Source organism: Carettochelys insculpta, chromosome 9, assembly GCF_033958435.1.
Source record: "Carettochelys insculpta isolate YL-2023 chromosome 9, ASM3395843v1, whole genome shotgun sequence".
Taxonomy (NCBI): Eukaryota; Metazoa; Chordata; order Testudines; family Carettochelyidae; genus Carettochelys; species Carettochelys insculpta.
In genome coordinates, this window is record NC_134145.1 from 54,899,756 (window position 1) to 54,927,198 (window position 27,443).

Sequence of the window (27,443 nt, forward strand, 5' to 3'; positions counted from 1 at the left end):
ATTAGTCATTACAAACAACACTCCAGATAGTTATGTTATCCTATAAATATCCAAACCTTTTTTAATCCTATCTGCCAGACCTCTCATGGCACTGATTTCCACAGGCTAGCTATTTCTCTGATGATCATTTTAAGTAGAAACGTCCATTTATTCAGGGGCTAAGGCCGAAGCTTGACTTATTGCCAATTTTTTTTTCAGCCTGAGCCCTAAGTCTCATTAAACTTCATCTTGGTCACTCTCTTGCATTGGAAAGGGTTGTTAATGTCACATTTCAGAAGGCCACACTTGCCTTTGAGATTTGAACAAATATGTTTTAGGTTGAACATACCTTTTGAGAAAACATAGTAATCATAGCCATCTGGTCTTTGGTAGTTAGGTATTGATACAGCCAAGTGAACTACTTTAGGAAACCCTCTCCAGTAAGAATTTATTTTAACCTCCTGATGTAATATTCCTGCAGACAAGAAAATTGCTGTACATTAGGAAAATATAGTAAATGATGCTTTGTACAAAGCTATAATGCAGGGAGAGCAGCTATGTGAAAAAACAGCTGTTAGATGTGATGTAATCCACGAAATATTTGGCATATGTGGTACATGGCCAGAAAGGGTTACCCAGCTCCTTGGCTGCGGCCAGAGCTACACTGCCAGCAAAAGTCAACCTAAGATATCCAACTTAGCTATGAGACATGGGTATCTGGAGTTGACACATCTTAGGCTGGATTTCAGCAGCTTCCCTACTGCAGGAGGTCGACAGGAGAAACTCTCTTGTCAATTTCCCTTAATTCTCGCAACCAGGTGAAGTTTGGTGGAAGGGAGGGAGTTGTGGGGCAGGAGGAGATGGAGGGTATGTGTCCAGGAGAAGATTCTGACCTAGTGGAGAGGTGTAGGAGGGGGTGCAGAACTGAAAGGGGTTGTGATTTGGGGCAGGACTATGGTTCAGCGGGGGCACTGTGTACAGGGATTTGAGTTGTGACCAGGGATAGGGGATTGGGTTTTAAGGCCTGGGAGGGGGTTGTGACCTGGAAGAGGGGGTACATGGTCTGGGAAGGAGTATAGCTGTAGGGGGGTTGTACAGACTGGGTGCAAGAGAAGGGGTGCAGAGGGTTTGGGTTACATGGGGTATGAGTACAGGAGGAGCTGAAGAGGGTTGGGGAGCAGAGAGGTGCTGGGGCACCAGAGGCAGGCCCTGCCTGGGAGGCACTTACCTGGGCAGCAGCCCATCAGGTTTCTTAGCCAAGGTACCTGCCTACCATGCCCCCTGCAAGCGTTCAGGAACCACAGGGGTTGTTCTACATTTAACTGCTGTGATGCTGGAGGAGGAATACTTCCCGTCCTGCCTGTCTTGCAAGCAGGCAGCTCCTATTGGCCGGAAACCAGCCAAAGGGAGCTGCTGGGGGTGGAGGCAGCCTGAGACACCTCTCCCTGCACCCCCAGGCTCTCAGCATTCACAGACACACACGGACCCAGAGCCAACTTTACTGCATGCTGAAAGTGGAAGGGGCAGGTAGGGAGCCAGCTGAGGCTGTTGTGTACTGGAGCCAGCCGTGAGCCATGTTTTGTCCTGCCGTGGACTATAACCACGGAATAAATTCCAAAAGAACTTTGCAACTATGAGCTCTCCAGTCTCTGTAATGTAACTGGATCTCAAGAACTGAACTCATGTCTGTGACATATATTGAGCTTTTAACCAGTACTCTTTTTTTCTTTGTTTATAAATTTTAGATCAGTTAATAACAATTGTCAGAGTGTGCTTGGGATAAGGTCTGAAATATTCATTGACCTGGCAGGTAGAGTGCCTGGTCCTTTGAATTTGGTAGAACTGTACTTGGCTGGCATGTCTGGGTGGTGGCCTTAGGCTGCGTACTTCAAGGGAACTGTATGGTTTGGACTCTTGATCGACCAATAGGGTAATACAAAAGCTGTGTTGTGCTGACTTAGTGACTATAAATATTGGAATAATAATCAGCTGTGGAGATTGATTGATTGGCCATCCCATTTCTTGCACTGTATCTTAATTGAATGACCTTAGGTGGCTCCCCAGCGCTCTCTCCTTTTCACACTAGGGCTACGTCTACACTATCCAGGGCTGATCTTCCAGGGTCCAATTTTGCACAGCTAGCGTGCACACACAAAATCAACTTCAGTCGACCCCTATACTCCTTGCAAGACATGAGGAGTACGGGAAGTCGATGGGAGAAACTCTCCCATTGACCATCCCCAGCATGGACAGCCAAGTTAGCCAAGCGCAGATATGTCTGTTTGCCTTAGCTAGAATTGCATATCTGTGGTCGACTTACTTTGCCTAGCTTAGACATAGCCTAGGTTGAAGATATTTAAAAGCATACAAGTTGAACAGATGACATGTATGCTGTCCTTCAGAAGCTATTAATTTTAAAGTGAATATATATGAATATTTTAACGTTAACTAAAACTGACCTGATGGATTATGGTGGATTCTGATACTGTGAGACATAACTGGTGTGTGGTACATGATTGCTGATCTTATTGCACGATCAAAACGTCTCCTCTTGATCACAGCTCTGGGTGTATAAGCTGGGTACCGAACATATACTTTCTTTTTGCACGTCTTGGCTGGTTCCTGATTGTAGATGTAGCGTTGAACGCTGCCACCTGAAACAGACGTTGTAGAAACAGTTAATCAGACAAGTCATCAGTACACAAACAGGAACTTGATGGGCTGGGAAGAGAGCTACTTTGCACCTTTTAAAATGCCCAAATGCTATTGAGGAAACTTGCAACTTTAAATGCCAAAAAATTAAGCCTATAACTTGGAAGTATGATGGTAGCAGGACCTGCTCCTAACGTTTGCTTACTTCTGTGAACAGGTCCATGAGACTATCCGTGATAGTAAACAATATTCTGACTAGCAGGAAAGAGATCTATCTCCTTGAGGACAAATGGTGAAATTGTAAGGCACTGCCTGATGCTGCAGGATTTCTGTTTCTGTAATTCCCATTCCAAAGGAATGGTATCAAGAGAAATGCTAATGCTAAATTTAAATCACAGAATGAAATTGCTAAATCCAGTGCTTTATAAGAAAGGAAACCCTAACTGAGAAACAGTTTCATACATAGCTGTGGATTGAGTAGTCTATTTCAAGTCTCACCAGTGTTCAAATGGTGGTAAAACTCTTCTTCGTGGTAAACTTCCATGATCTCTGGCATTCAAAGGCTGTCTCATCTTTTTTGAACTCTACTGTTGTCATCATTGCCGGACAGGCAGCCTCACTTGAAAGCAGAGCTGGGTTTTATTCCCAAAATAAATAAGCTGAATATGTCTGACATTTATAAGTACCTTAGACACAAAACGTACCTCTTTTGAAAAAATACACTGATTCTGGTCTGTTGTTGTGTTGTGCCACTGACAGAACTGCTACAATTTTTCCATTTAGTCCTGCAAATCCTTTTGCAATTTCTTTAGGATATCCCACATCCTTTATATCATTAGTGAAACGCCAATATTGGGAATCCTGAGGATTTAAACAGAAGCTTTTACTTAAAGAGAAAATGAAAGTCCTTGACTGATGGCTTCAGTATAGACTAGACAGGTGATTATGAAATCCGTATCGAATTACTGTATGTTTTAATGCCATCCAAAATAATTACTGGTGCATTCATCAAAAAGAATTGCTATAGCTTATGTTGAAGAAAGATTACTCTGCAAGCTCCTTAAATGTTCACTTGCACGCAAACCTTTTCACTTAGCAGAAGCCACTTCACTTTTACAATAGCTTTAACTGAGGTAGAAGGAAGCTCTTTCTAAGCTCTTTTGCTGGACTTCTGATATTCAAAATCACTCCCACTCAGACTAGTCTGTTTCCAAGCTTTCTTAAGTGTAATTTGTGGAGAATTGCTAATAGAGCCTCAGCTGAATATTTGTATTACAGTTATGCATAAAAGCCCCAATCAAGATTGAAACCTTATTGGGCTGGTTATTGTACAAACACAATAAAAAGGACAGTTGCCCCCTTGAAGTGGTGACACTCTAAAGGTACAAAAGGATGGGGATGATGTAGCATAGTGATAGGGTGAAAAATTAGTATAGTTCTGTCAAACTTTTGTAATGTAGAAACTTGGCAAAACTCACTTTCTCTTTCCTACAGCACTGTGTAAAATGACAATGTATAGCAATGAATTAAGATTTTATGCTTAACTCAGTATTTTAAATTATTCTGTTTGAGGAAACAAAAACACCAATGGTTAGTGCTGCTGTAATAATTAGTGCACTGGAACTTGCAGTGCATGTCCGAAAGGGTGTTGGTGCCTGCCCACCCCACCAGATAAATTACACTTATGACAAAGCATGTGCAGGCTGGTGAGTTCCCTGGAGTAATTAACATTTTTCCTGCTGTGCTGTTTGAGCCCGTCTCCTGACTCTTATGGTACAGGGAGCAGGAGGCTGAAGCACAACAGCTGCTGCTTTCCCGTCAGTTGTAGCATAAGCTGATCTGAAAGAATTTAAGGATATGTTAGCACTTAACAGCAGATTGACCCAATGAGGGTCAATCTTCCAGCGTTCAATTTAGAGTGCCTAGTGGGGACACACTAAATTGAACCATCAGGGCTTGACAGTCAACCCTTGTCCTCCTCGTTCTCACAAGGAGTAAGGGAGGTGGATGAGAGATTTTCTCCCTCTGTGAGGGCGACCTGATAAATCCATATTGGACATGTTGATTACAGCTATGCAATTGTAGACATGTTCTAAGATTAATCCATGAGCATGTCCTGTACCTTCCTGTAGAGCTCTGGGCAGAATTTTGTGCGTGAGGAATTTCCCTCCAAAAAGTAGAATCAAAACTAAAGCTTTTTAGCAGAAAGCTTTGATGTTTACAAGAGTGGATTCAACTGCAGTAATTTTTTAAACAAACCTTTAAACCAGATTAGACATCTGCTTCATTTTTTGACTTAATCCACCCCACTTAATCACACACATTCCCTCTTTTTGCATTAGTTAATGCCTAAAGAAGATCTTGAAGAGTCCTGGATTGAAAATGAGAGCCCCACCATTTACTGATTCCAAAAACAAAATAGTTAAAACAAATTTTTCATTTCTGAACCAAAATTTTGACCAAAATATTCAAAATATAATTTTCCCTTGAATAGGTCACAAGACATGTTAGCTTTCCAATCAGCCCATTCTCTTCTCAGGTCTTAAATCAGGACCTTTAGCAAGCAGAAATGTAGCAAAAAAGAGCTCGGTGTTGTGCTCTAGCAATTTATTCCCAACTGTAGCCCTTGCAACTACAGACTCCCAGTCTCAGAGGAGTCATTGCTAATCCTCAGCTATATAAACCAAAACATAAATCATCAAAATTTTCAGAAATAAATTAATTTTATTGATGTATAAAAAGGATTAGGAGAAAGGATATGAAAATAAATGCAGGCTGATAAATATAAATGCCTATATCAATAGAATCAAGTCAGCAACTACAAAATTGTTCTGCATGTTTCCAGATGTGCACTAATGCCTAACTCTTCCAAGCCATCGTTATCAATAACCATGGGCTCAGCGCCAGTTGGCATCGTCTGCCTCTCTCACCATTTCCGTCCATCTTTCCCTGTCCAGTGTGGAGTGGCTTAGTTTCTGTAGACTAGCTCCGCACCAATCTACTATATCATCTATCCAGTCTCTGTTGTCTGCCTCTCCTATTTGAACCATCCATTATGCCGAATACTAGGGTCTTGATTTTTTTTGTTCGTCGTTCATTCTGCAAACATGCCCAAATAGTTGTAGCTTCCGTTTTATAACCTTCTGCGGCAGGTTCTCTTTCTGCTGTATCTTTCTATATAATTCCTCATTGGTGACTTTCTGCATCCATCCTATTCTCAGAATCTTTCTATGACAACTTTCAAACACCAATGGTCTTGTTGAATCTTTCATTATCACCCATGTCTCACATCCGTGCAACATGCTGCTGAATACACACGTTTTCAAGGCACTTAGCTTCGTTCTTAAGCTAATCACTTTGCTTTTCCAGATCTTATCCATCGCCTTCAAATTCGCTCTTGCTTTCGCTATTCTAGTCGCTATTTCCTTCTTACAGTCTAGATCATACGTTATGTTGCTTCCCAGATATTTGAACTTCTCTACATTTTCTAGTTCAATACCATCAACGGTGATCTTCCTTCCTATTTCCTGATCTCCAAATACCATTGTTTTTGTTTTATCAATGTTCATAATTAGTCCATATTGCTTCCCTTCTTCGTTTAACACCTGCACCATTTTCGCTAGCTTCTCCTCATCTTCCTCTAACTATATCATCCGCGAACCTCAAGTTGTTAATTCTTTTCCCATGCACAGATACCCCTTCTACCTCTTCCTTGATCTTGTGCATCGCTCTCTCCAGATGTGTGATGAAGATACTTGGCGATATTGGATCTCCTTGTCTCATACCTTTATTAGTTTTAAGCCTACTTCCCAACGCCCTGCACGTTCTCACCGCTGCTTCTGCATTGTCATTGATAGCCTTCAACAAATGTATCAGTCTGATATCCACTCCGTATGACTCCAACACCGCCCAAGTCACATTCTGATCTATAATGTCGAATGCCTTTTGAAAATCGACAAAGCAAGTGTATACGTTCTTGTTCTTTCATCGAGCTTTCTCCGCTATCAATCTTAGTGCCAATATCTGCTGTATGGTACTTCTATCTTTTTCTGAACCCTGCTTGCTCATCTGCTATATGTTCTTCTATCTTCAATCTTAGTTTCTTAGTATCATCATCAGCACCTTGCCTAGATAACTCATTAGGGCAATCATTCTGTAGTTCTTGCGCTCCAATGTACTTCCTTTCTTGGGTATTATCACTAGCACAGATCTTGTCCATTCCTTAGGTGCCTTCCCTTCTTTCCATGCTATATTACATAGTTGGTGTATTTCCTGAATCATGCTTTCTCCACTGTATTTGATCATCTCTCCTGTGATCTTATCATTTCCAGGGCTCTTGTTGTTCTTTAGTCATTTCACTGATTTTTCTACTTTCTCCTTCAAAATATCGGTCTCAATCTTGATGCTCGGTGGAGATATCTCTTTTTCAGTTCTTCAATCAGTCTCTCTGAGACGCTCGGGTCCAACTGTGCTTTGTATAGGTCAGTGCAGTATCTCGTCCAGGGCTGCATAATCTTCTCCCTGTTCATGAGCACTTCTTCGTTTTCATCTTTGATCGCCATCTGCTTTGGTTGCCATTTCCTATTAATATTCCTAATTGTCTTATTAGACCTTCCTGGTGTTACATTTGCCATAACACCTCTCCATATCTTCACATTGCTCCTCTAACCATTTCTCCTTATCCTTTCTGGCTACTTTCCTAACCTCATTGCATTTCACCCTACATTGCTGTTCTGCCATCTAAGAGATATCTCTTCTGATCTTCAGCACTCTCTTCCCTTGAACCAACTTCAGTGTCTCCTGGGTAATCCACTTCTTATTGATCTTTTCTTCTTCTGGAACAGTCTCCTCAATTGCCTCTTCTATAACGATGACTATCCCTGCGACTCTCTTATCGAGGTCTTTCTCTCTGTGGCAATATTCTTAATCTTCTCTTCAAGCGCTGCTCTGTTTGCATTCCCTGTTTGTTCCTCACATAGCATCACCACATCTCTTCTTAAACTGTGTCTTACATTTTCTTTTGAGTTTTATCTTGATATTTGCAATCACTGGACTGTGGTCTGAGCCTATATCTGCTCCTTGGAAAGTTCAGCACTGTTATACTGATGTTATCCATCTTCTTATCAAAATCATATCTATCATTTTCTTGGAGTTCCCATCATTCGATCGCCACATCCACTTCCTACAGTCCTTTTGTTGGAATCTCGTGTTACAGATCACCATCTCATGCTCTGTAGCAAACTCTAGTAGTTTCTCACCTCATTTGTTTCTTTCTCCATATCCAAACCTTCCCCTGACTCTCTCGCAACCTTCGTTATCTGTTCCAACCTTCGCATTCCAATCTCATCCGATGATCAACACATCTTTCCTCAGTGTCTCCTCCATCATCTTTGTCAAGTCTTTATAGAATAGCCCAATCTCTTCCTCCATACTGGCCAACGTGGGTGCATACACCTGAATGACTGAGTTGTTGAATGGTTTTGCTTCAAATCTTGCTATCATCATTCTTGCACTCACCAGTTTGTATCCTAATAATGCTCTTCTAGCTGTTTTGCTAGAAGGAATTCAACTCCTGCTTCATGCTTCATTTCATTTCCTGACCAAATGACTTCACAACCACATATCTCTCCTGATGCTGTCCAACGCATCTCTGCCAGTGCAAGTATTTCACATTGGCATATCTCCACCTCCTTCCGAAGCAGCTCTAATTTTCCAGTTGTCCACAGTGTTCGGCTGTTCCATGTTCCAATGGGTAGCGTATGTGTTAAGTTGGCTACCGAAAGAAAATTGCAACTATTGACCCAAACCTGAGCGCTCGATTGGTATCACGGACCTTGTTTATCCAGGTGACATCCGAGCCAGCATCTTTTATCATTTAGTTGTACTGGCATCAGATTTCATTCGTATTGTTGTTTGACGGTCAGCACATCCACACACATCTGACCAACCCTCTTCCTTCATCCAGGCTTGGGACTGGCATGGAGCTCATAGGGGCTTCATGGTGGAGATTTCCAAGCCAGCGGTATGCCAAATTCAAGCTTTTCTATCAATAACGTGTGTTTGGTTTTAATAGTACGGTCAGTTTTAAGAACACAGCATTATTTTTACCAGAATGAATATGCCTATGGAAATGCATCTCCTCTTGTGAGCTCAAACTATATACTTATCCAGTAGGAGGAGCAGTATGGTCTTAGAGCCTTTTTCATTCTGGAAAAATGCCTCTCTCAGAAAGGCATTGTAGGGATCCATCTTTGAGATATTATATTTGTATTTAACCTTCAGCTCAGATTGTACCATATGTGGCCTCACCAGCATGCGCCTTAACTGCCTTGAAAGGGTTAATTCACTTTGCATGTTTTTCATGAGATTGCCTAAGGGGACGTTTGTTAAAGCAAAATGGGCCAGTAGACAAGTGTGTTGTCAGCTGAGCTCATGAACCTATTTCTTCACTATAACCTTTTGCCATACAGCCCTAGGTAACAGTGGTTGTTTTCATTTTTACAGACACCTGTGAAACTAAATGTTTAAACACCCAAACAAAAAAAATAATTTCCCTACCTTAAAGAAGAAGGTTTTGCCATCACAGTTGCATCTGGAAAAGACCGTATCAATGGGGGATGGAATACCCCAGCCTTCAGTGATCTTACGAGGGGATACTGTCGGCTGCCTGGATGAATCCAACAGCCAGTAGTAATGACCTGCAAAATAAAATGTAGAACAAGCCTTGAAAAAACCTCCTAAAGTGCACCATTTTCCCCGACTTAAACTTTTGTTTTTCACAAATATAGTAATATAGAAAATGCAGAATATAAAAATTCTGAACAGTAGAAACAAAAGACCACAGTGCCACTCTCTTCTCTTTGAAATGGCATGACATCCTGTCTAAATACTCGGTCCTGTGAGGCTGAGGAGCCAAGGCAACAGAGCTGGCTCAGCACCTAACAGGATCAGACCTTCCAAGTAATTGCAGTTGCTGCAGCCCAAAAGCAAGTGCTGGAAAAATAAAATTCAGCACAACAGAAGGAGAATCCAGAAAATCTGCCTAACCTAAGTGGCTGAGAGCAGCAAAGCCTGTGCAGAGAACTAATCTGTACTTATACGAAAATCGACGCACTGTGGTCAATCTTCAACAATTTGATTTTGTTGTGTCTAGTTAAGGTGCAGCAAAATTGACCTCTCTCAGCTTGGCTGTTGACCTCTGTACTCCATGCTATCATGTGGGGTAAGGGACAGCAACGTGAGACTTCCGAGCCTCGGACTACACTAGGGAAGTAAGTCAATTCTGATACGTCGATTCTAGCTACGTTAGTGGCGTAGCTAGAATTGTGTATCTGAAATCAACTTTCTTCCCTAGTGTAGATTTGCCCAAAGAAGCTGAGGAAGAGTCTGACTGACTAGCTAGAACAGGGGAAACCATATCCCAGAACATCGTTTCTGTAGCTGGGATCACCTGGCCACATGCATGAAGCCTCCACAAACACAGTGTTAGCAGGAATTTGTATAGACGATGCAAAGGTCCATTGTTGTTACTTTGCATGGACGAAGAGAAAAGCAATCTCCATCTGCTTCGTCGCAACAGGAACCCAGACGTCCTGCAGCAGCCAGCCACACAGGGAGCTTCCTCCCAACCCAGCTGTCCTAAAATAGCTGAAGTACAGAAGGATTGAGGTGGGATGAAGAGCCAGGCCTTTCCTTTCCTTCACAGTCACCAAGATATCCATTAGGATCCACAAGGAACTCTCAGATTCTGCTGTTCAGATAAGATGCCTAATTTCCCACTCTCTCATTAGGTGTCATCAAGGCACCTGGGTCAGGGGTGACATTTAGGAGGAGCTAGTGGGGACTGTAGTTCCCCCTTGTAGGTTGAACCCCTGTATGTCTTTTTGGGGTCTGCTTAAAACGCACACCCTAGTCTTAGAGGCAGCCCTTAACTGCAACAGAGTTTGTGCTGCTGCAAGCTTTGCCTTTGCAGCAGGAAGTTTGTTTATAAACAGAGGGATGCAGAGTGATTAAGAGAAGAGAAGGATTGTCCTTCAAGTCACTGAAGGGTCCTTAGATGATTATGAATATTGCTGAGTACTCTACTTAAAAGCTAATTAACAAATGGTAGGAGTAGTGGTGTGCTCCAGAGAACTGCACTGGGACTGCTACTGTTCAACTTGTTCCTAAATGATCTTAAAAAGAGGATAACCAGTGAGGTGGCAAAATTTGCAGATGATATGAAATTACTCAAAATATTTAATGCAAAGAGTAACAAAGGGATCTTGCAAAACTGGGTGACTGGGCAACATGATGGCAGGTGGAATTCAGTGTTGATAAGTGCAAAGTAAGGCACATTAAAAGATATAATCCCAACTATACTTGCACAATGATGGGGGTCTAAATTAGCTGTTAGCGATCAAGAAAGAGATCTTGGAATCGTGGATTGTTCCCTGAAAACATCTGCTCAATGTGCAGTGGCAATCTAAAAAGCTAACACAATATTGGGACTCATTAGGAAAGGAGCAGATAAGACAGAAAATAGCATATTGCCTCTATATAATGTCATAGTATGCCCGCATCTTGAATACTGCATGCATAGCTAGTCGCCTCATCTGAAAAAAAGATGGCTTTGGAAAAGGCACAGAGAAGGATAACAGAAATTATTAGGGATAAGGAACAGCTTCCAGGTGAGGAGAGATTAAAAAGATTGGGACTTTTCATTTTGGAAAATAAATGGCTAACGGGCAGAAGGATATGTTACAGGTCTAAAGAATCATAAATGCTGTGGGAAAATTGAATGAGCAAATGTTAGCTCCTCCACTAACGTAAAACAAGAAGGTCACTCTATTACATTTGTAAGGCATCAGATTTAAACCAAAATAAATTATTTCTTTACAGTAAATCTGTGTTACTCCTTGTCAGGGGATGGTGGAAGGGCCCAAACTACAGCTGGGGCCCACTAAAAATGAAATAAGTTCATGGAGAATAGGTCCATTAATGGCTAATAGCCAGGATGGGCAGGATTTGGTGTCCTGAGCCTCTGCTGGAAGCTGGGAATGGGTGACAGGGTGAATCATTTAATGATTGCCTAGTCTGTTCATGCTTTCTGAAGCACCTGGCATTGGCCAAGATTAGAAGACAGGACACTGGGCTAGACAGACCATAGGTCACACCCAGTATGACCATTCTGCTGTTCTTATTTAGAAGTCAAAAGTATCTGCCCCTTACCATGATGTACTAGACCCCCACTCCCCATAGTGAAGACAGAGCCCAAGAGTATCAGTCTCTCATTCTGCAGAATTAGTAACCAAGAATTTACGTTAAAATTTTAAGCCTAATCAGTGTCCCTTTAGTGACTTGCCACAAGACATCCAAATGTGTTAGTAGTGTGGCTGAGTGAGTCTCATATTTACTTAATTGTCTTTCTTTTATAATTAGATACAGCGCTCCTGTCAGCTAATGTCCTCAATTATCTGCCAAAAACAAGAGTTTTCTGTTGCCTTAGTAACTCCTGGAAAAAGACATGGGCAGGGAGTAGGAGAGAAAGACAGAAGAGCAGACAGGGTCAGTCTGCCTACACACATACACACACACACGCACGCGAGCGCTTCATGGCTTCATTCCGCCCCACTATCAAGGTATGCACAGGTTTCCCCCCACAACCAAAATCTGAAATGGCCCCCCCGGCCTGGGTTTGAGCAACCTAGCTCCTGGCTCCACCCCAGAAGGTGAACTGTCTGCACTGCCATGAGAGGACACCACAACAGCAATCACTGACTGCACTACATGTAACATTACATGCAAGAGAGGTTGTGGGAGAGAAGGCCTGGGCAGTCTGAAGGAGTCTTTTGTGCTTCCTGGACAGTCAGGCTCATGTGAGGTCAATAATTTGTGTTAGTGACACAAATATCCAGGCAGCAGAGTGTCTGGTGCTTGTTGTGGAGTTATTTTGGGTACTAATTGCCTTTGGTTTCTGTGCTTTTCTATATCTAGCTCCACATTACACCCCTTATTTTAACTCTATCTTTTTCTTTGTTAGTTTCTTAAAGTTATCTGGGCCTTATTTCCTATAGAGTTGTTACTAATTATTCACAGGTGGGCATGTTCATGTATTCATCAATCACTAGGAGCAGGCAGAGTTAAAAAATTAGAAAAGGGAGCAGTGGCAGAAGTGAAGAAGTTCCCAATGGAAATTGGGGTGAATGAGGTGAGGGTGAAGGAATGATCTGGGGGCCCTGCAAAGAGAAACGTTTGTGGCTTTTCTGTAATCTGTGCCCTACTTAGCACAATAAAACTAAATTATGTGCAGTTGTCCCCAGAGTTACACATCACAGCGTTAGCTCCCGTTCAGTACAGTAATGCCTATGTCCATTTTTTAAGCCATTTATTTCTTATGAAGATCCCTGAGCTGGTGTTACAGGCTGTCTTCATGCTCAAGTAGACATTCCAGTCTGACTTACATTTGGAAGGTTTACTTCATCACTAAAAGAGCTAGAGAATTTCTGGGATAAAAGATTCTGGAGCATAAACATTACAATAATTTAACAAAAATGTGCCACATGGAACAAAATAAGTGACTGGTAATTACATTATAGAGGTCCCTATCTGTAACATATACTGTAAAATGAACCCCCAGAAAGGTGAAATTTTTTGAGATTCAATCAATTGCTTATGACACAACAAATGTATCATGGCATAGTCGTTGCCTTTCTTCAGTACAGTCCTGGCTAGTGACCGGGCCACAACATCACCCGTAAAGGCAAATGCTTTCTAGCTTCCTCTGGCATGTAAATTGTAAGGGCCTGAAAGCTCTTTTGAGTTATATTGCGTCCTTTGGCATCAGGAAGTGAACTTAAGTGGACAATAGATCAAATTTATATTATCTGATTATTGGGAGAGGCTAAAAATGTGTACTTCCGTAATAGGCACAGAGAGGTAGCTGTTAGTCTGTATATTCACAAAATGAAAAGCAGGCCTGTAGCACTTTAAAGACAAACAAACGCATTCATTAGGTGATGAGTTTTCGTGGTACAGACCCACTTCAGATCTGAAAATTCCTAAGAATTTCTGAATTTCCAGATCTGAAGAAGTAGTCTTTAAAGTTCTACAGGACTACTTTTTTGTACTTCATTAACGCATAAGTCAAGGGATGAAAATAGTAAAAAAATTCAATGGGTCACTTACCTCGGAATACAGCTAATGTTCCATTTGGTAAAGCAACAATTCCATCTGCTGGTTTTCCATTACACAAATTCTTATCATCTTGTTCATCTGGTACAACAAAATAATTAATGTATATTTTTATTTCAATGAAATTTAAGCTCAAAGAATAGCTTAAAATGCTAGCACATCATCAAGTAAGATAAACCTATGGAACAGACTCTCCAAAGTATTCTTAAATATTGGAGTGTGCATAGGGAAACATATTATATATTCGCCATAAAAGTAAAACTTTGACGAAGGAGGCTGCAGACAAGCACCAGTCCTTCTAAGTGCTTGAGAATATTCGGGATCCAGGGTTCTAAGTCCTATATCTAATACTTATATTACAAATCAGAGAACTTAAGAATAAGATTTTTTTGTTAAAAATCTCTTCAGTTTTGTATTAGAGTTTTCTGCTCTGTGGCATGGATCCCTGGCTGGATGTCTAGGCTATGGGATCCCCAGCAGGGGACAGGGGAAACCCCACAGCCTTGTGGCTGGGTGCCAGCTGGGGCAAGGAGCCATGGCCAGCAGCCTCACCCACAGAAACCCTAGCCAGGGAAAAATAGGTGCCAGAATGCAATTCCTCTGCATTCTGGCAGAAAAAAAGCCCTGCTTACAGTCTATGTTCCCAGTAATCTCTTGAGAAAAATATGGCTCCTGAAATGCAGACTTGGTTTGGCTATCTGAAAAATTTAGTTTGTTCATCCCTATAAACATAAAGTTTACAATTATGAAGAAATGTACCTTTGTAAAATAATGTTGTGTTGATCTTCTCCTGTAGTTTGGAGTCTGTCTGGATAGTGGGACTTCTTTCAGGAGCTTGGGTTGAATAAGCCATTGAATAGGTTTTAGTGGAAAAATGTGTGACTGTTTTTCCTTCAGGCCTTGTGGTTATGAATCCATTTGGCAAGGTGGAGGGCTTATGCATATCCTTCGCAGCTGTAAGGGTTGAAGTTCCTATTGTATGTTTTACTGAAGCATTTGTATTCATAGCTATTGGACTTTTCTTGGTAATTTCTTTATCTGAAACAAGATCAGCGCCGTTATTAGTTGTTATGCCATGTGACATTGTTTCTTGTTTTTGAGGGTTAGCTGAATTAGCTTTTGTTGTTGTCTGTGTTATTTTTGTAATGGTTTCTAACCTATTATTTTTATCCTTGCCCTTAGATTTAGGTGTGCTTTTCAGTGGAGCAACAGAAGTTGTGAATGAGATTGCTGGATATTCTATAGAATCCTCTTGTTTGGAAGAGGTCAGATTTTGACTGGGTCCTTCAACAGAAGCAAGCGTTTCTTTAGGGTTTTCTGTGTTTCTGCGAAGGAAATTACTGTCTGGAGCAGTGGTTGGATTGATTGCAGTGGGGCTTGCATTGTCTGCATTTTTCTCCTGCTCAGGAGTGACTGAGTCAATAGCTGGTTTCTGAGTCAAAGAAGGACTGATGATGATTTTGGAAGTTTGTAAATTTTCAGTTGGAGACTGCATTCTGTTTCTCTGGGTGGTAGTATCTCTAGTGTCTGGATTTGCAGAGGTGTCTTCAGTTTCGTTCATCTCATTCACAATGGAAGTTGTTGCAGATATTTTAATAACTGTAGGGGTTTCTCTTGTGGTTTCAGAATGGACTTTTGTTTCAGTGAGATCTGTAGATTTAGAGGTAGTAAGGCTTATTGGTGCAGTAGGAGTAATTTGTAGCACAGGCTTTGCGTTTTTTTCAGTTTCAACAAAGGGCTTGGCTGTGGCTTTTATGAGTGGAATTTGTGTGATCGAGGTTCCAGCTTTATCTTGTGTTGGTGACACAGGTCTTTCTTGGGAGCTTTTAGCAACAGTGGACACTTCTTTAGAAACAGTCAGTGTTTCTTTAATGGCAGTACTTTCACTTATTTCTCTTTTATCTGTTGTTGTTGCCTCTTTATCATCAAGGGCATTTTCTTTTTTATTCTCTACAGCTGTCTCTTCGGTAGCAGTTGTTACCATTATTTTATTGGTCTCAGAGGTCTCTCCAGTGATTGCATTTGTTTCTTTATTTGCCATAGTTGTCTCTGTGGTAACAGTAAATCTCTCTATTTTATCAGCTGTAGTCATCTCTTTATCAGCAGTTATTTCTGTTTTATAACCTGTATTTGCTTCTTTGGCTGCAGTAGTCATGCCCTCTGAGTGCTCTGTAGTTGTCCCTTGGATGGCAGTGATTAACTCTTTTTTCTCCTCAGTTGTTGTTTTTTTGGTGGCCATCATATTATGTCTGTTATCTTCATTTTCTTCATTGCCTGCGCTAGTCAGTTCTATAGCCATGGTTGTTACTTCAGCAGCAGTAGGCGTCTGTTTAATGGTAGTTTGTGTCTTTCTAGCTGTTGTTGTGTCCATTTTGGCAGTAGTCGTTACAGATTCTTTGGCTGTAGTAGTTGTTACTGTTTTAGATTTGGTTGTAAGGGTCTCTCTGAATGCAGTAGTTGTGTCTTTAGCTGTTGTGTCTTTTTCACCTGTAATCATTATATTGGCTTCAGCTATAGTAGTTGTTTCTTCTTCACCTTTGGTGGCTTGAGCATCCTTAGTGGCTATAGTTGTTTTTGTTCTAGGTGTTCTTGTTACAATCTCCCTCGTTGCTGCAACTGTGGCTGTTTTAGCCAATGATACAATCTCTCTATATGCAGTAGTTGTGTCTTTTTTAGTCATTAAGCTTTCTTCATATGGATTCAGTCTAATCTCTTCATCTACTGTGATTGTGTCTTTTTTAACTGCTGTTATTCCACTGTCACTAACTGCACCAGTTGTGGCTGTTTTAGTTGTTACAGTACTTTTAGCTGAAGTAATTATGTCTTTTTTATCTTTTGTGGCTCTTCCAGCTGTGGTCATCACAGTCTCTGCATCCATAGCTGTTGTGTCCTTTTTACTTGCGGTTGATTTTTCTCTTTCAGCTGTTGACACGTGTTTTTTGTCCACAGGAGTTACTTCCCTTTTACCTGAAGTTATTTTAGTGTCTGTAATTTCTGCAGTTGTGTCTGTTCTAGGTGTTCTTGTTACAGTCTTCCTAGCCAGAGTAGTTGTGTGATTTTTAGTCAATAAGAGTTTTTCATCTGGAGTCAATCTAACCTCATCACTTACCGTGGTTATTTCTCTTTCATCTGTTGGAACATTTTCTTTGTCCATACTAGTTGTATATTTTTTGCCTGCTGTTGTTATGGTGTCTTTAGTTTCTGTAGTTATGCCTGTTCTCAGTGTCCTTGTTACAGTCTTCTTTCCAGCAGTAGTGGTGTGTTGTTTAGTCATTAAGTCTTTTTCATCTGGGGTCAATCTAATCTCATCGCTTACTGTGGTTGTCTCTCTTTTATTTGTTGGCACGTTTTCTTTGTCCACAATAGTTGTATCTTTTTTACCTGCTGTTGTTGTAGTGTCTTTGATTTCTGCAGGTGTGGCTTGCCTAGGTGCTCTTGTTACAGTCTTCTTTGCTACAGTAGTTGCGTGTTGTTTAGTTAAGTCTTCTTCATCTGGAGTCAATGTAATCTCATCGCTTACTGTGGTTGTCTCTCTTTTATTTGTTGGCACGTTTTCTTTGTCCACAATAGTTGTATCTTTTTTGCCTGTTGTTGTTACAGGGTCTTCAATTACTGTAGGTGTGTCTGTGCTAGGTGCTCTTGTTGCAGTCTTCCTCCCTGCAGGAGTTGCGTGTGGTTTAGTCATTAAGTCTTCTTCATCTGGAGTCAGTCTAATCTCATCACTTACTGTGGTTGTCTCTCTTTTATTTGTTGGTACGTTTTCTTTGTCCACAATAGTTGTATCTTTTTTGCCTGTTGTTGTTACAGGGTCTTTAATTTCTGTAGGTGTGTCTGTGCTAGGTGCTCTTGTTGCAGTCTTCCTCCCTGCAGGAGTTGCGTGTGGTTTAGTCATTAAATCTTCTTCATCTGGAGTCAATCTAATCTCATCACTTACTGTGGTTGTCTCTCTTTTATTTGTTGGCACGTTTTCTTTGTCCACAATAGTTGTATCTTTTTTACCTGCTGTTGTTGTAGTGTCTTTGATTTCTGCAGGTGTGGCTTGCCTAGGTGCTCTTGTTACACTCTTCTTTGCTACAGTAGTTGCGTGTTGTTTAGTTAAATCTTCTTCATCTGGAGTCAATGTAATCTCATCGCTTACTGTGGTTGTCTCTTTTTTATTTGTTGGCACAATTTCTTTGTCCACAATAGTTGTATCTTTTTTGCCTGTTGTTGTTACAGGGTCTTCAATTACTGTAGGTGTGTCTGTGCTAGGTGCTCTTGTTGCAGTCTTCCTCCCTGCAGGAGTTGCGTGTGGTTTAGTCATTAAGTCTTCTTCATCTGGAGTCAATCTAATCTCATCACTTACTGTGGTTGTCCCTCTTTTATTTGTTGGTACGTTTTCTTTGTCCACAATAGTTGTATCTTTTTTACCTGCTGTTGTTGTAGTGTCTTTGATTTCTGCAGGTGTGGCTTGCCTAGGTCCTCTTGTTACACTCTTCTTTGCTACAGTAGTTGTGTGTTGTTTAGTTAAGTCTTCTTCATCTGGAGTCAATGTAATCTCATCGCTTACTGTGGTTGTCTCTTTTTTATTTGTTGGCACAATTTCTTTGTCCACAGTAGTTGTATCTTTTTTGCCTGTTGTTGTTGCAGGGTCTTTAATTACTGTAGGTGTGTCTGTGCTAGGTGCTCTTGTTACAGTCTTCTTCCCTGCCGGAGTTGTGTGTGGTTTAGTCAAGTCTTCTTCATCTGGAGTCAATCTAATCTCATCACTTACTGTGATTGTCTCTCTTTTATTTGTTGGCACAATTTCTTTGTCCACAATAGCTGTTTCTTTAGATGCAGTAGTTGTATGTTTTTTATTCACTAAGTCTTCTGGAGTCAGTATAATCTCATCACTGACAGTGACTGTGTCTTTTTTATCTGTTGTTTTTACAATACCTCTTGATGCAGCAGTTGTGACTGTTTTAGCTGTTGTTACAGTCTCTCTCTTGGCAGTTGCTGTGATTTTGTTTATTGTTTCTCTATCTGTAGTAGTCATGTCTTTCCTTTCTGTTGTTGTTACCATGTTTTTGTCTAGAGTAGTTAGGTCTCTTTCATCTGTTGTCTTTACAGTATCTTTAGCTACAGTAGTTGTGTCTTTTCTGTGAATTGTTTTATCTGCTGTAATTATGCCTTGTTTTTCTGTTGTTGTTCTAGTCTCTTTAGCCGCAGTAGTCATGTAATTTTTATCTGTTGTTGACTTCTCCATGACTGCTGCAGTTGTGACTTGTTTACCTGATATCTTTGCCATTTTAGTAGTACTAGGTCTGTCACTGTTAGCTGTTGTTGCTTTCCTAGCTGCCGTAGTCATCTTTGTTTTAGCTGTTGTTGTTACTTCCATAGCTAGAGTCGTTGTGGCACTTTTAGCTTTTGTCTCATTAGCTGGTTTTGCAGTGTATTTCATAGATGTTGTCTCTGCCCTTACAGTAGTTGTGTTTTTCTTATCTGTGATTGTCCCTTTCGCTGTGTCAGTTGTGGCATGTTTCACAGATGTAGTACTTGTGTCTTTAGCTTTGGTGGCCTCAGCTGCATTAGTTAATGCTGAGATCTTAGCTGTACTTGTTGGAGTAGTAGGTGGCATGTTGGTCTTTGGACTTAATATCTTTGTGGTATTCATTCTGGATGGCATATTAGTTTTATCTGGTTGGGAGGTGAGCTTCTGGCTGAAACTTTGTTCTGACAAAGAAGCTGCTGTTGTACCTTCATTTCCTTGTCTTGAAATTTTTCCTTTGAGGTGTTTTGTATTAGGATCAGGCGTGGTTCCCACGTTCTCCAATCCACTGCCTGTCTCCTCAGAAACCCCCCTTATTTCACCATTCGTAGTGGTTCTGGATGAAGTTCTTCTGTGTTTAGAGTCTTGCTCTACAAGAAATACATACCAAATTAAAGCACTGTGTTTTAGTTTTTCATAGTTATGTAGCATTCCAGCATTTGCTGTTTTGGATTTCATGCAGTAACCATTCATGATATTTTTGTAAAAGCTGCTGGAGGTAGGTGCAACTCTTGTAAATTGTAACAGTACCTTTTTTCATTATTTTTCTGTACATTTTTTCTGTTTTAACTTAATTGGTTTAAAAATTGGTGGGTGCAAAACTTTGCGAACACCTTAATTCAATTTGAATCTGGATCTTATCAGTTTATCTTCATTCTTTAAGAGAGAAGGAATTGAGTTAAGTTAAACTGATAAAAGCCAAGTTTCAGTTGTGTTAAGACTGTCCATGCAAGATTATTTTGGTCTCGCTAAATCGGTTTAAACACACTTTTAATTGAAAAAGTGCACTTTTGAAAATAAAAAGGCCGATGTTATTTTAGTGATTATGGACTTGTACTGCCTGAAATCATTAAAAACTATCATAATATCGTGATATACTATGATACACTGTGTTGTGGCTTTTCCATTGTCTGCTGGTTCTCTAAGACTACGTCTACACTATGAGATAAATTCGAATTTAAGGCAGTTAGCTCGATTTTACCACTTGACTATCTTCACGTTAAATACCATTAGCTTAATTTAGGGAGCACTAATGTTGATATCACAATATCATCAGAACCTGCTGGATGTAGCATCAAGTTTGAATTTAAAAGTGCCAATAAAGGCCGGTGGGGAAGTGCCACATGTTAAAATCAAATTTATTAGCCTCCAAAGGTGTCCCATATGTAACCCACAATGCCCCTCAGTGCTCCGCTCTGGCCGCTGCTCTCCAGGTGCACAGGCATTAGGTAACAGGAAGACCGTGAATTTCAAATCAGGACTAGGAAGCCTGTGGCTGTGGGATCATGTTTGTATGAGATGCTGATGAGAAGCATCTTTCTTTCTTTGCTATTAGCCTTGTGAGAGCACCTATCCATTACAAATAGCCCCAGCATAGAATTCATGGTTCTACACTTGTTATTTTTTGATGCACTGGCTGGTGCCAGCCCCTCCCTGCTGCACCACATGACAGCAAGACTGTTGTGGGGGGATTGTGCTTGCATAAGAGCCCAAGAAACTTCTACTCAGCAGTTTACTTTTGTGCACACCCCTTTCCCTCCCCAACAGGTGCCACGCAGTTGGGGTCTTTCCCACACTACTTCAACTGACTCCCCACTGAAACCCTGCCAAGCCCCTCACCCCAGCAAGGATCCAGGGTGCTAGCTGCTGCTGCAGGGAAGTCACCCCCAGCAGCTAAAATTTTCAGTGGCTTGCAGCCACCCTGAGGGAATGGTTCAAATGGCCCTCAAGTCATGGACCCCACATCTCAAAGCCAAAAAAGATTTTCAGGGATTCAGCTGGCCATTCAACCTCTGAAACATCAAACTGCCCCACAAGGGTGATGAAATTAGACGAGCCCCATCCCCCGTGTTGGCAATTTCTGTGTAACGAAGAGGGAAAACAAAAATCTTGTTTCCTAGACTTTTCTATCCTCTTTTTTTTCCAATTTTGGACCCCTTCACACAGGAAAGAGTGGGTGGAGGGCCAGTCGAGAATACAGACTGTGCACAGAAGCTGTATGATGGTCTGGACTACTTTTTTCCAAATGGTAGACATCGAGCTGGACAACTGGGAAGAACTAGCAGACGACCGCAGCAGATGGAGGCAGGGGTTACAGAAGGGTCTTCAGAAGGGCGAGATGAGGATCAGACAGCTAGCAGAAGAGAAGCGAGTGCACAGAAAGCACACTAAGGACTTGCCAGACACCCACCACATCTGCAAGAGATGCAGCAAGGACTGTCACTCTCATGTGGGTCTTCATAGTCATAGTAGACGCTGTAAATGAAGTCCTCAATTGAAACTATAAAGGGTGCGATCCATAGTCTATGCAGACTGAAGGCTGCCTACTACTAAAGATGCGGAAATTGTCCTTCTAAAGCCTAAGATAGTTGAGATCTTTGTTAAGGCCTAATTTAAATATGTCACATTTGCAAATGAATTCCAGTGCAGGTGTCTCCCTCTGTAATCTTGTGGTAAAATTCTTTTGTAGAAGAATAACTACTTTTAAATCCATTATTGAATGTCCAGGGAGGAACACTAGGATACTAGGGAATACTAGGATAGATCTTTAAAAAAACATAGATGAGGTAATATGTTCTATGAACAAGTTGGATAGCTATCTGGTAACATCACATCAGCTTTCTACATCCAGGACAGTGGAATGACCTTTCATTCAGGTAATGCCGAGTTCCATTGCATTCATATTCTTTCTTACCTTCCATAACTTCTTGGGATTGTACTACTTTCTTTGGCTTCCTCTTTGTTGAACTTTTAGATGGCTTTTTGGCTGTTGTTTTGGTGACTGAAGGCGCTATTTTGGATGGCGGTGATGATTGTGCAGTAAGTGCTGAAGCCAAGAAAAGCATATTATTTTTAGCACATGGTATGGAACACATTTTTATTATGAGCCTAATTTTGCTCTGGTCCGGCTATCATCCCAAACTTTTGCAAAACACACACACATACACTCATTTTCAACCTGGAGCATCTCATGCTTACTGTAAGACAAGAGAAGCCTTTTTTTCTAAAAGACTGAGATCAACAAAACACTTTTTTTCATTAATGGACTTTAGAAGAAAACAAGGTTTTACTTTTTAAAATCATAGAATCATAGGGATGAAAGAGTCCTCAGGAGGTCATTGAGTTCAACCTCCTGCTCAAAGCAGGATCAATCCCAACTAAATCATCCCAGCCAGGACTTAACAACCTCTAGGGATGGAGATTCCACTACCACTGTAGGCAATTCACTCCAGTGCTTCACCACCCTCTGCATAAAGCGTTATCTTTGGGAGGCCCTAAACAGTTCAGTTATTTCGTTCATTCTCCATTCGTATGACAATTTCCAGGCCAGGTCATCACGAATTAATAACTCCTCAAGAGAGAGTAGACATGGAGCAAAGTCAGATCCAGGTGTTAGGTTAGTCCCCTTAGGTTCAGTGTTGAGGCTAAATCAAGGTTCAGATAGACTGTCGTGGAAATCTCATGATATTTCAGCTGTGTTCATACCCAAACTTGAAAATAATGTGGGATGCTGCAGTGAATCTAAATTACAGATGTGAGTTTGGGTCAGGGAGTGAGACAAATAGCAAGGGTTCAGGTAAAGGTCAGTTGTCCAGCCAAGGCAGAAGCAAGACAGAGGGCAATAGATGTGGTTTCAGTAGACTGCAGCTTTATTCACTTAAAATACCTGGAAATATATGGCAACGAGTTGTATAGTGCAGATCCTGATCCTTTTCTTAATTTCCACATAATCCCCAACCATCTCCCCACTACTGGACTCTATCACCTTCCCTTCTTAAGGGACTATCATATATGGGTCTAACTCCAGACATAGGTGCCTCAATCCTGCCTTACTCAGCTCTCTCAAGGGATGCTTTCTGTCAAATACCATCCCAATCCTTTTTATTAATAATAATTAGTAACCTTATCCTTGCCATACCAAGTACCAGAACTGGACATCTACCAGAAGTCTCAACTATGCAGTTGCAACACTATAACTCACTCATTCCCCAGTGGGTGCCAGACATGCTGCAGGGAAGGTGGAAGAAAACACCCTGCCTTGGCTGATCTGGCAGAGAGAGAAAAATTCCTTCCCAGCTCCCCAGTTAAAAAGTCAATTAGTGCAATGGCCACCGTTTGTCGGGAGGGAGTCTCATTCTTCTGCCACATTCATGGGAGAGAGGCTAGGTACTGCCAGCTCAGTCCTAGTAAAAGAGGTCCTCATGGGTACAAATGTGCACACACATCCACCACTCTTCTGGTCAGCAAGAAGGACAGTGAAATGATCTTCTCCTGACCTTATTCCAATTGCCTCCTGTTCAACCAGGTCACCTTCTTCCCCTCACCCACTGAAGGGAAACCCTCATAAGAACGTATGTAAATTGAGTGAAGGAAATAGCTAGAGCTCAGAAGATTTACAAGCTCTTTTTTTTTTTTTTTGCAAAGAAACACACTCACAAATACCACAAAAGAAATGTGAGATTTAGACATTGTAACCAGTTAGAACTCTCATGTGATCATCCTTATGTTCATTGAATAGTACCTCACTCCCAAAGTACTCCTATGGAAACCAATGGGGCTACTCACACAGGCTGTGTCTACACTAGCCAAAAACTTCTAAATGGCCATGCAAATGGCCATTTCGAAGCATGAAGCTCTGAAATACATATTCAGTGCTTCATTAGCATGCGGACGGCCGTGGCACTTCGAAATTGATGCGTCTCGCCGCCGCATGGCTCGTCCAGACGGGGCTCCTTTTCGAAAGGACCCCGCCTACTTCGAAGTCCCCATATTCCCATCTGCTCATAGGAATAAGGGGACTTCAAAGTAGCTGGGGTCCTTTCAAAAAGGAGCCCCATCTGGACGAGCCACGCAGTGGTGAGCCGCGTCAATTTTGAAGTGCCGCAGCCACCCACATGCTAATGAGGCGCTGAATATGTATTTCAGCACTTCATTAGTAAACTTCGAAATGGCCATTTGCATGGCCATTTCGAAGTTTTGGGCTAGTGTAGACACGGCCAAAATCAAATGCCCTACGCCACCCCTTCTCTGAGGCCCTGCCCACTGCTCACGCCCTATGGCTACCATGGTGGCATAGTGGAGTGGAGCAGGCTGCTGAGCCGTTCTGGATCCTACCACTCTGGTGAGTTGGCAGGGGGTGGAGGGGGAGAGAACATTTGGCACTGCTTCATACCAGACAGACATTGCATTTCATTTCCCTTCCTTCAGATGAAGGTGACTGTGCTCTTAAAAAAAAAAAATCAGTCTGATGCTTATTAACACTAAAACTCTTTTGTCCACTATGTTGACACTGTAGAGGGGGCCTCAAAGATGACCCGCTTACATCCACATCTTGCTCATTTCCACATCGCCCTGACCACTTCTCAAACTCTGTGGTGACATGCAGTCTGAGAGAACATTTTGCCCAAATTTCATTTTAGGGAACTTTGTTCATTTACTGTCATTATCTCCATTGCCTCTGCAAAACAATACGTGGAAATGTGTGTTAAGATGGGTTTGGTATGATACAATTTGATATTCCTTAGAAACTTCTGTAAGACATTACCAAGGATTCAACTTTGTTAGACTATTGTTAAGTAACCTTGTGTGCTTACTGGCTACACAGAGAGTGTCCACAGACTCAGCTGTGACTTGTGCAAAGGAGATAGCTATCATTTCTATGGATTTCCTCCAATTTAAACATTGAAGAGCAGATACATACCTAAGCTTTGTCGCAGAATGTGATCTCTTCCCTATTTTTCTCCCTTTTTATGCAACATTAATGGTACCTGCAGATTCATAATGCAGTTGCCTTCTCTGGGAAATTAAGGGAAAGTGAAGTGACTAGAAATGACCAAATAATTAAATATTTTAGGCAATAGTTCCACAGAAAGATACCGTATTTTTAATCTAGTTCTTTCTGTTCTTGCATTAGTAGGACAAAAGTGCTATCTTAAGCTCTAGGTGTATGTCTACGCAGCGGTTCTTTTGAAATAACAGCTGCTATTTCAAAATAACATCTACACAACGCAACCACTATTTTCAAAATAATTTTGAAATAGTGGTCATCTCATTTCAAAACTGGTAAATCCCATTCCATGAGGAATCGTGCCTATTTTGAAAGACGTATTTCAAAATAGCATCTGTGTCGACAGAGAATAGGAGCTATTTCTAAATAAACTTTCCAGAATAGCTTATTTTCAAATAAAGCTGCTGTGTAGATATATTTTGGATTAGAGCCCCTGGACGTGCTTCCAGGGGCTCTAAGCCAAATTAAGCTCTATTGTGCGTAACTATTTCAGAATACATTTTGCTTATTTTTGGGGCTTCCTTGTAGTGTAGATGTATTCTTCTGGATTAGTTTATTATGGAATATTAACTCTGGAATAAACTATTCTGGAATAACTTTGTAGTGTAGCCATGCCCTAACTGAAAAGAGTCAGATGTCTGCTCCAACATAAAGAAAGCAGGAAGCAAAAAAGAGCTGAGAACCAAAGCCAGTGATGAAAATCCCCAGACAGTATGACTTGGTGCACACAGCTTCCCTAGCAGTTCAAATGGACAGAGGGAAATGTTCAAAAGATTGAAAGGCAGAACCATTGTAGATTAGATCTTAAAACTCATGGGATATTCATGAGTAAGTACAATAGTCCCAAGAAGTTAATGGCATGTTTCATTTTTTGCACAAAAGTTTAAAAAAATATTTAAAAACAAAGCAAAAATCCCCAAACAAACCTGGAAGTGGTTGGTTAAAAACATTCTGTGAATGGCGTAACATTTGGGACGGTAATTGCATTATTTTTTGCATAAAGTACATTGTTTGTTGACCTGCCGACTTCGAAATTGGCTATGGTAATGCCTTGGAGATCCTGTGAGCTCAGAGTGCAGTATCCCAGACTACTTGCAGTTTCATGCAGCAGAAGGTTGAGGCCTAGATTCAGCAAAGCACCAAGGCAGGTGCTTTAAAGTACGTGTTTAAGTGCTTTGCACAGTAGGATGGGACTGCTCACATGATTACAGTTCAGAATACATATTTAATAGAGAATTACGGTTCTGTGCTTTGAAGCCCTCTCTTAGTGCGCCAGAAAGCTTTAGGACAGCGATCTCTGGAGCATGAAATTCTGCTTTTATCCAAAGGGCAGGTGCAGCTTGGAAAGCAGCAAGCTGTGGTTTCTCACACAACCCTGCAGGAGCAATGCTGGAGGTGACATGTGACCCACCCAAATGCCATGTGCAGGAGAGCTGAGGGGCCAGCAGCTGGCAGGGTCAGAGCCTCAGGGACTACTGGTGGGGGGGAGTGGGGAGCCTGGCACCCACAGCCAGGGCTGGGCCTCCCTGCATTCACTGGCAGAGCTGGGGAAAAGAGGAAAACCACAGCTCCTCTCCTGCTCCCAGCTGCATCACTCTGGAGAACAGCAGGACCACCCCCCTCCTCACCCCACGCTCACTGGCAGGCAGTGGAGCTGGGAGCAGAGTGAGCTAGGGCCATGGTGCTCCACTTCCTGGTGAGTGTGGGGAAGCCCGACCCCCTACTGCTGGCACCAGGGATGCACCCGTCCCCCCAATTCGCATCACTTGTGGGAGGGGACTTGGGGGAACAGGCAGAGCAGGGGCACAGCCTGGGGCAAAAGGACCATTGTCCTGGCCTAGGGGTGGTATGGGGAGGAAATGTGGGGGTGCAGTCACATGGCTGGTGTACCACTCATGTCCTTCCTCACCAGCTGTTCCTGCTACCTTGCTGTTCAATACCTCAGGCAACACCTCCACTGGGAATGGGGGATGTGGCTTTTTCCCTCTCTAATTTCTCTACCCTTCTTGCAGAGAGTCAGATTATCTGCAGGTAGAGTAAATTTCCACGGCCCAAGGTCCCTCCAGAGCCAGAAAGCCTGCCCATGGCCAGCTACCCTGGGGGCCCAGATGGGTACAAGCCTGGAGTCCTGTCTGCCACCCACAACGCTGAGGCCTCGGACCTGCTGGAGCCCACAGTCCTGCCCCCACTGCATACTACCCCGACAACATGGAGATGCCCAACTGGCCAGACCTGCCAGTTTCTACTTATCCAGAGGAGACCCACCTTCCTGAGCTTACCGAACACTCCGAGTGGGACCAAACACCGACGGAGGCAGAGGTAGCAAGTGGCCCGGGGAATGCT

The 27,443-nt window shown here is 41.9% G+C and overlaps 1 protein-coding gene across 1 annotated transcript in view; it reads right to left on the reverse strand.

Moving 5' to 3' along the window:
- Positions 1–27,443, reverse strand: part of PRG4 (proteoglycan 4) — a 37,883-nt gene that overhangs the window by 1,227 nt on the left and 9,213 nt on the right. The window contains exons 4-13 of the mRNA XM_075003315.1: positions 22,008–22,139; positions 18,679–19,683; positions 18,381–18,417; positions 15,961–17,720; positions 14,563–15,741; positions 13,798–13,884; positions 9,190–9,329; positions 3,336–3,492; positions 2,439–2,633; positions 329–454 (exon numbers count right to left, since the gene is read on the reverse strand). Coding sequence (XP_074859416.1) covers positions 329–454; positions 2,439–2,633; positions 3,336–3,492; positions 9,190–9,329; positions 13,798–13,884; positions 14,563–15,741; positions 15,961–17,720; positions 18,381–18,417; positions 18,679–19,683; positions 22,008–22,139 — 4,818 coding nt within the window. The remainder of the gene's footprint in view (positions 1–328; positions 455–2,438; positions 2,634–3,335; positions 3,493–9,189; positions 9,330–13,797; positions 13,885–14,562; positions 15,742–15,960; positions 17,721–18,380; positions 18,418–18,678; positions 19,684–22,007; positions 22,140–27,443) is intronic.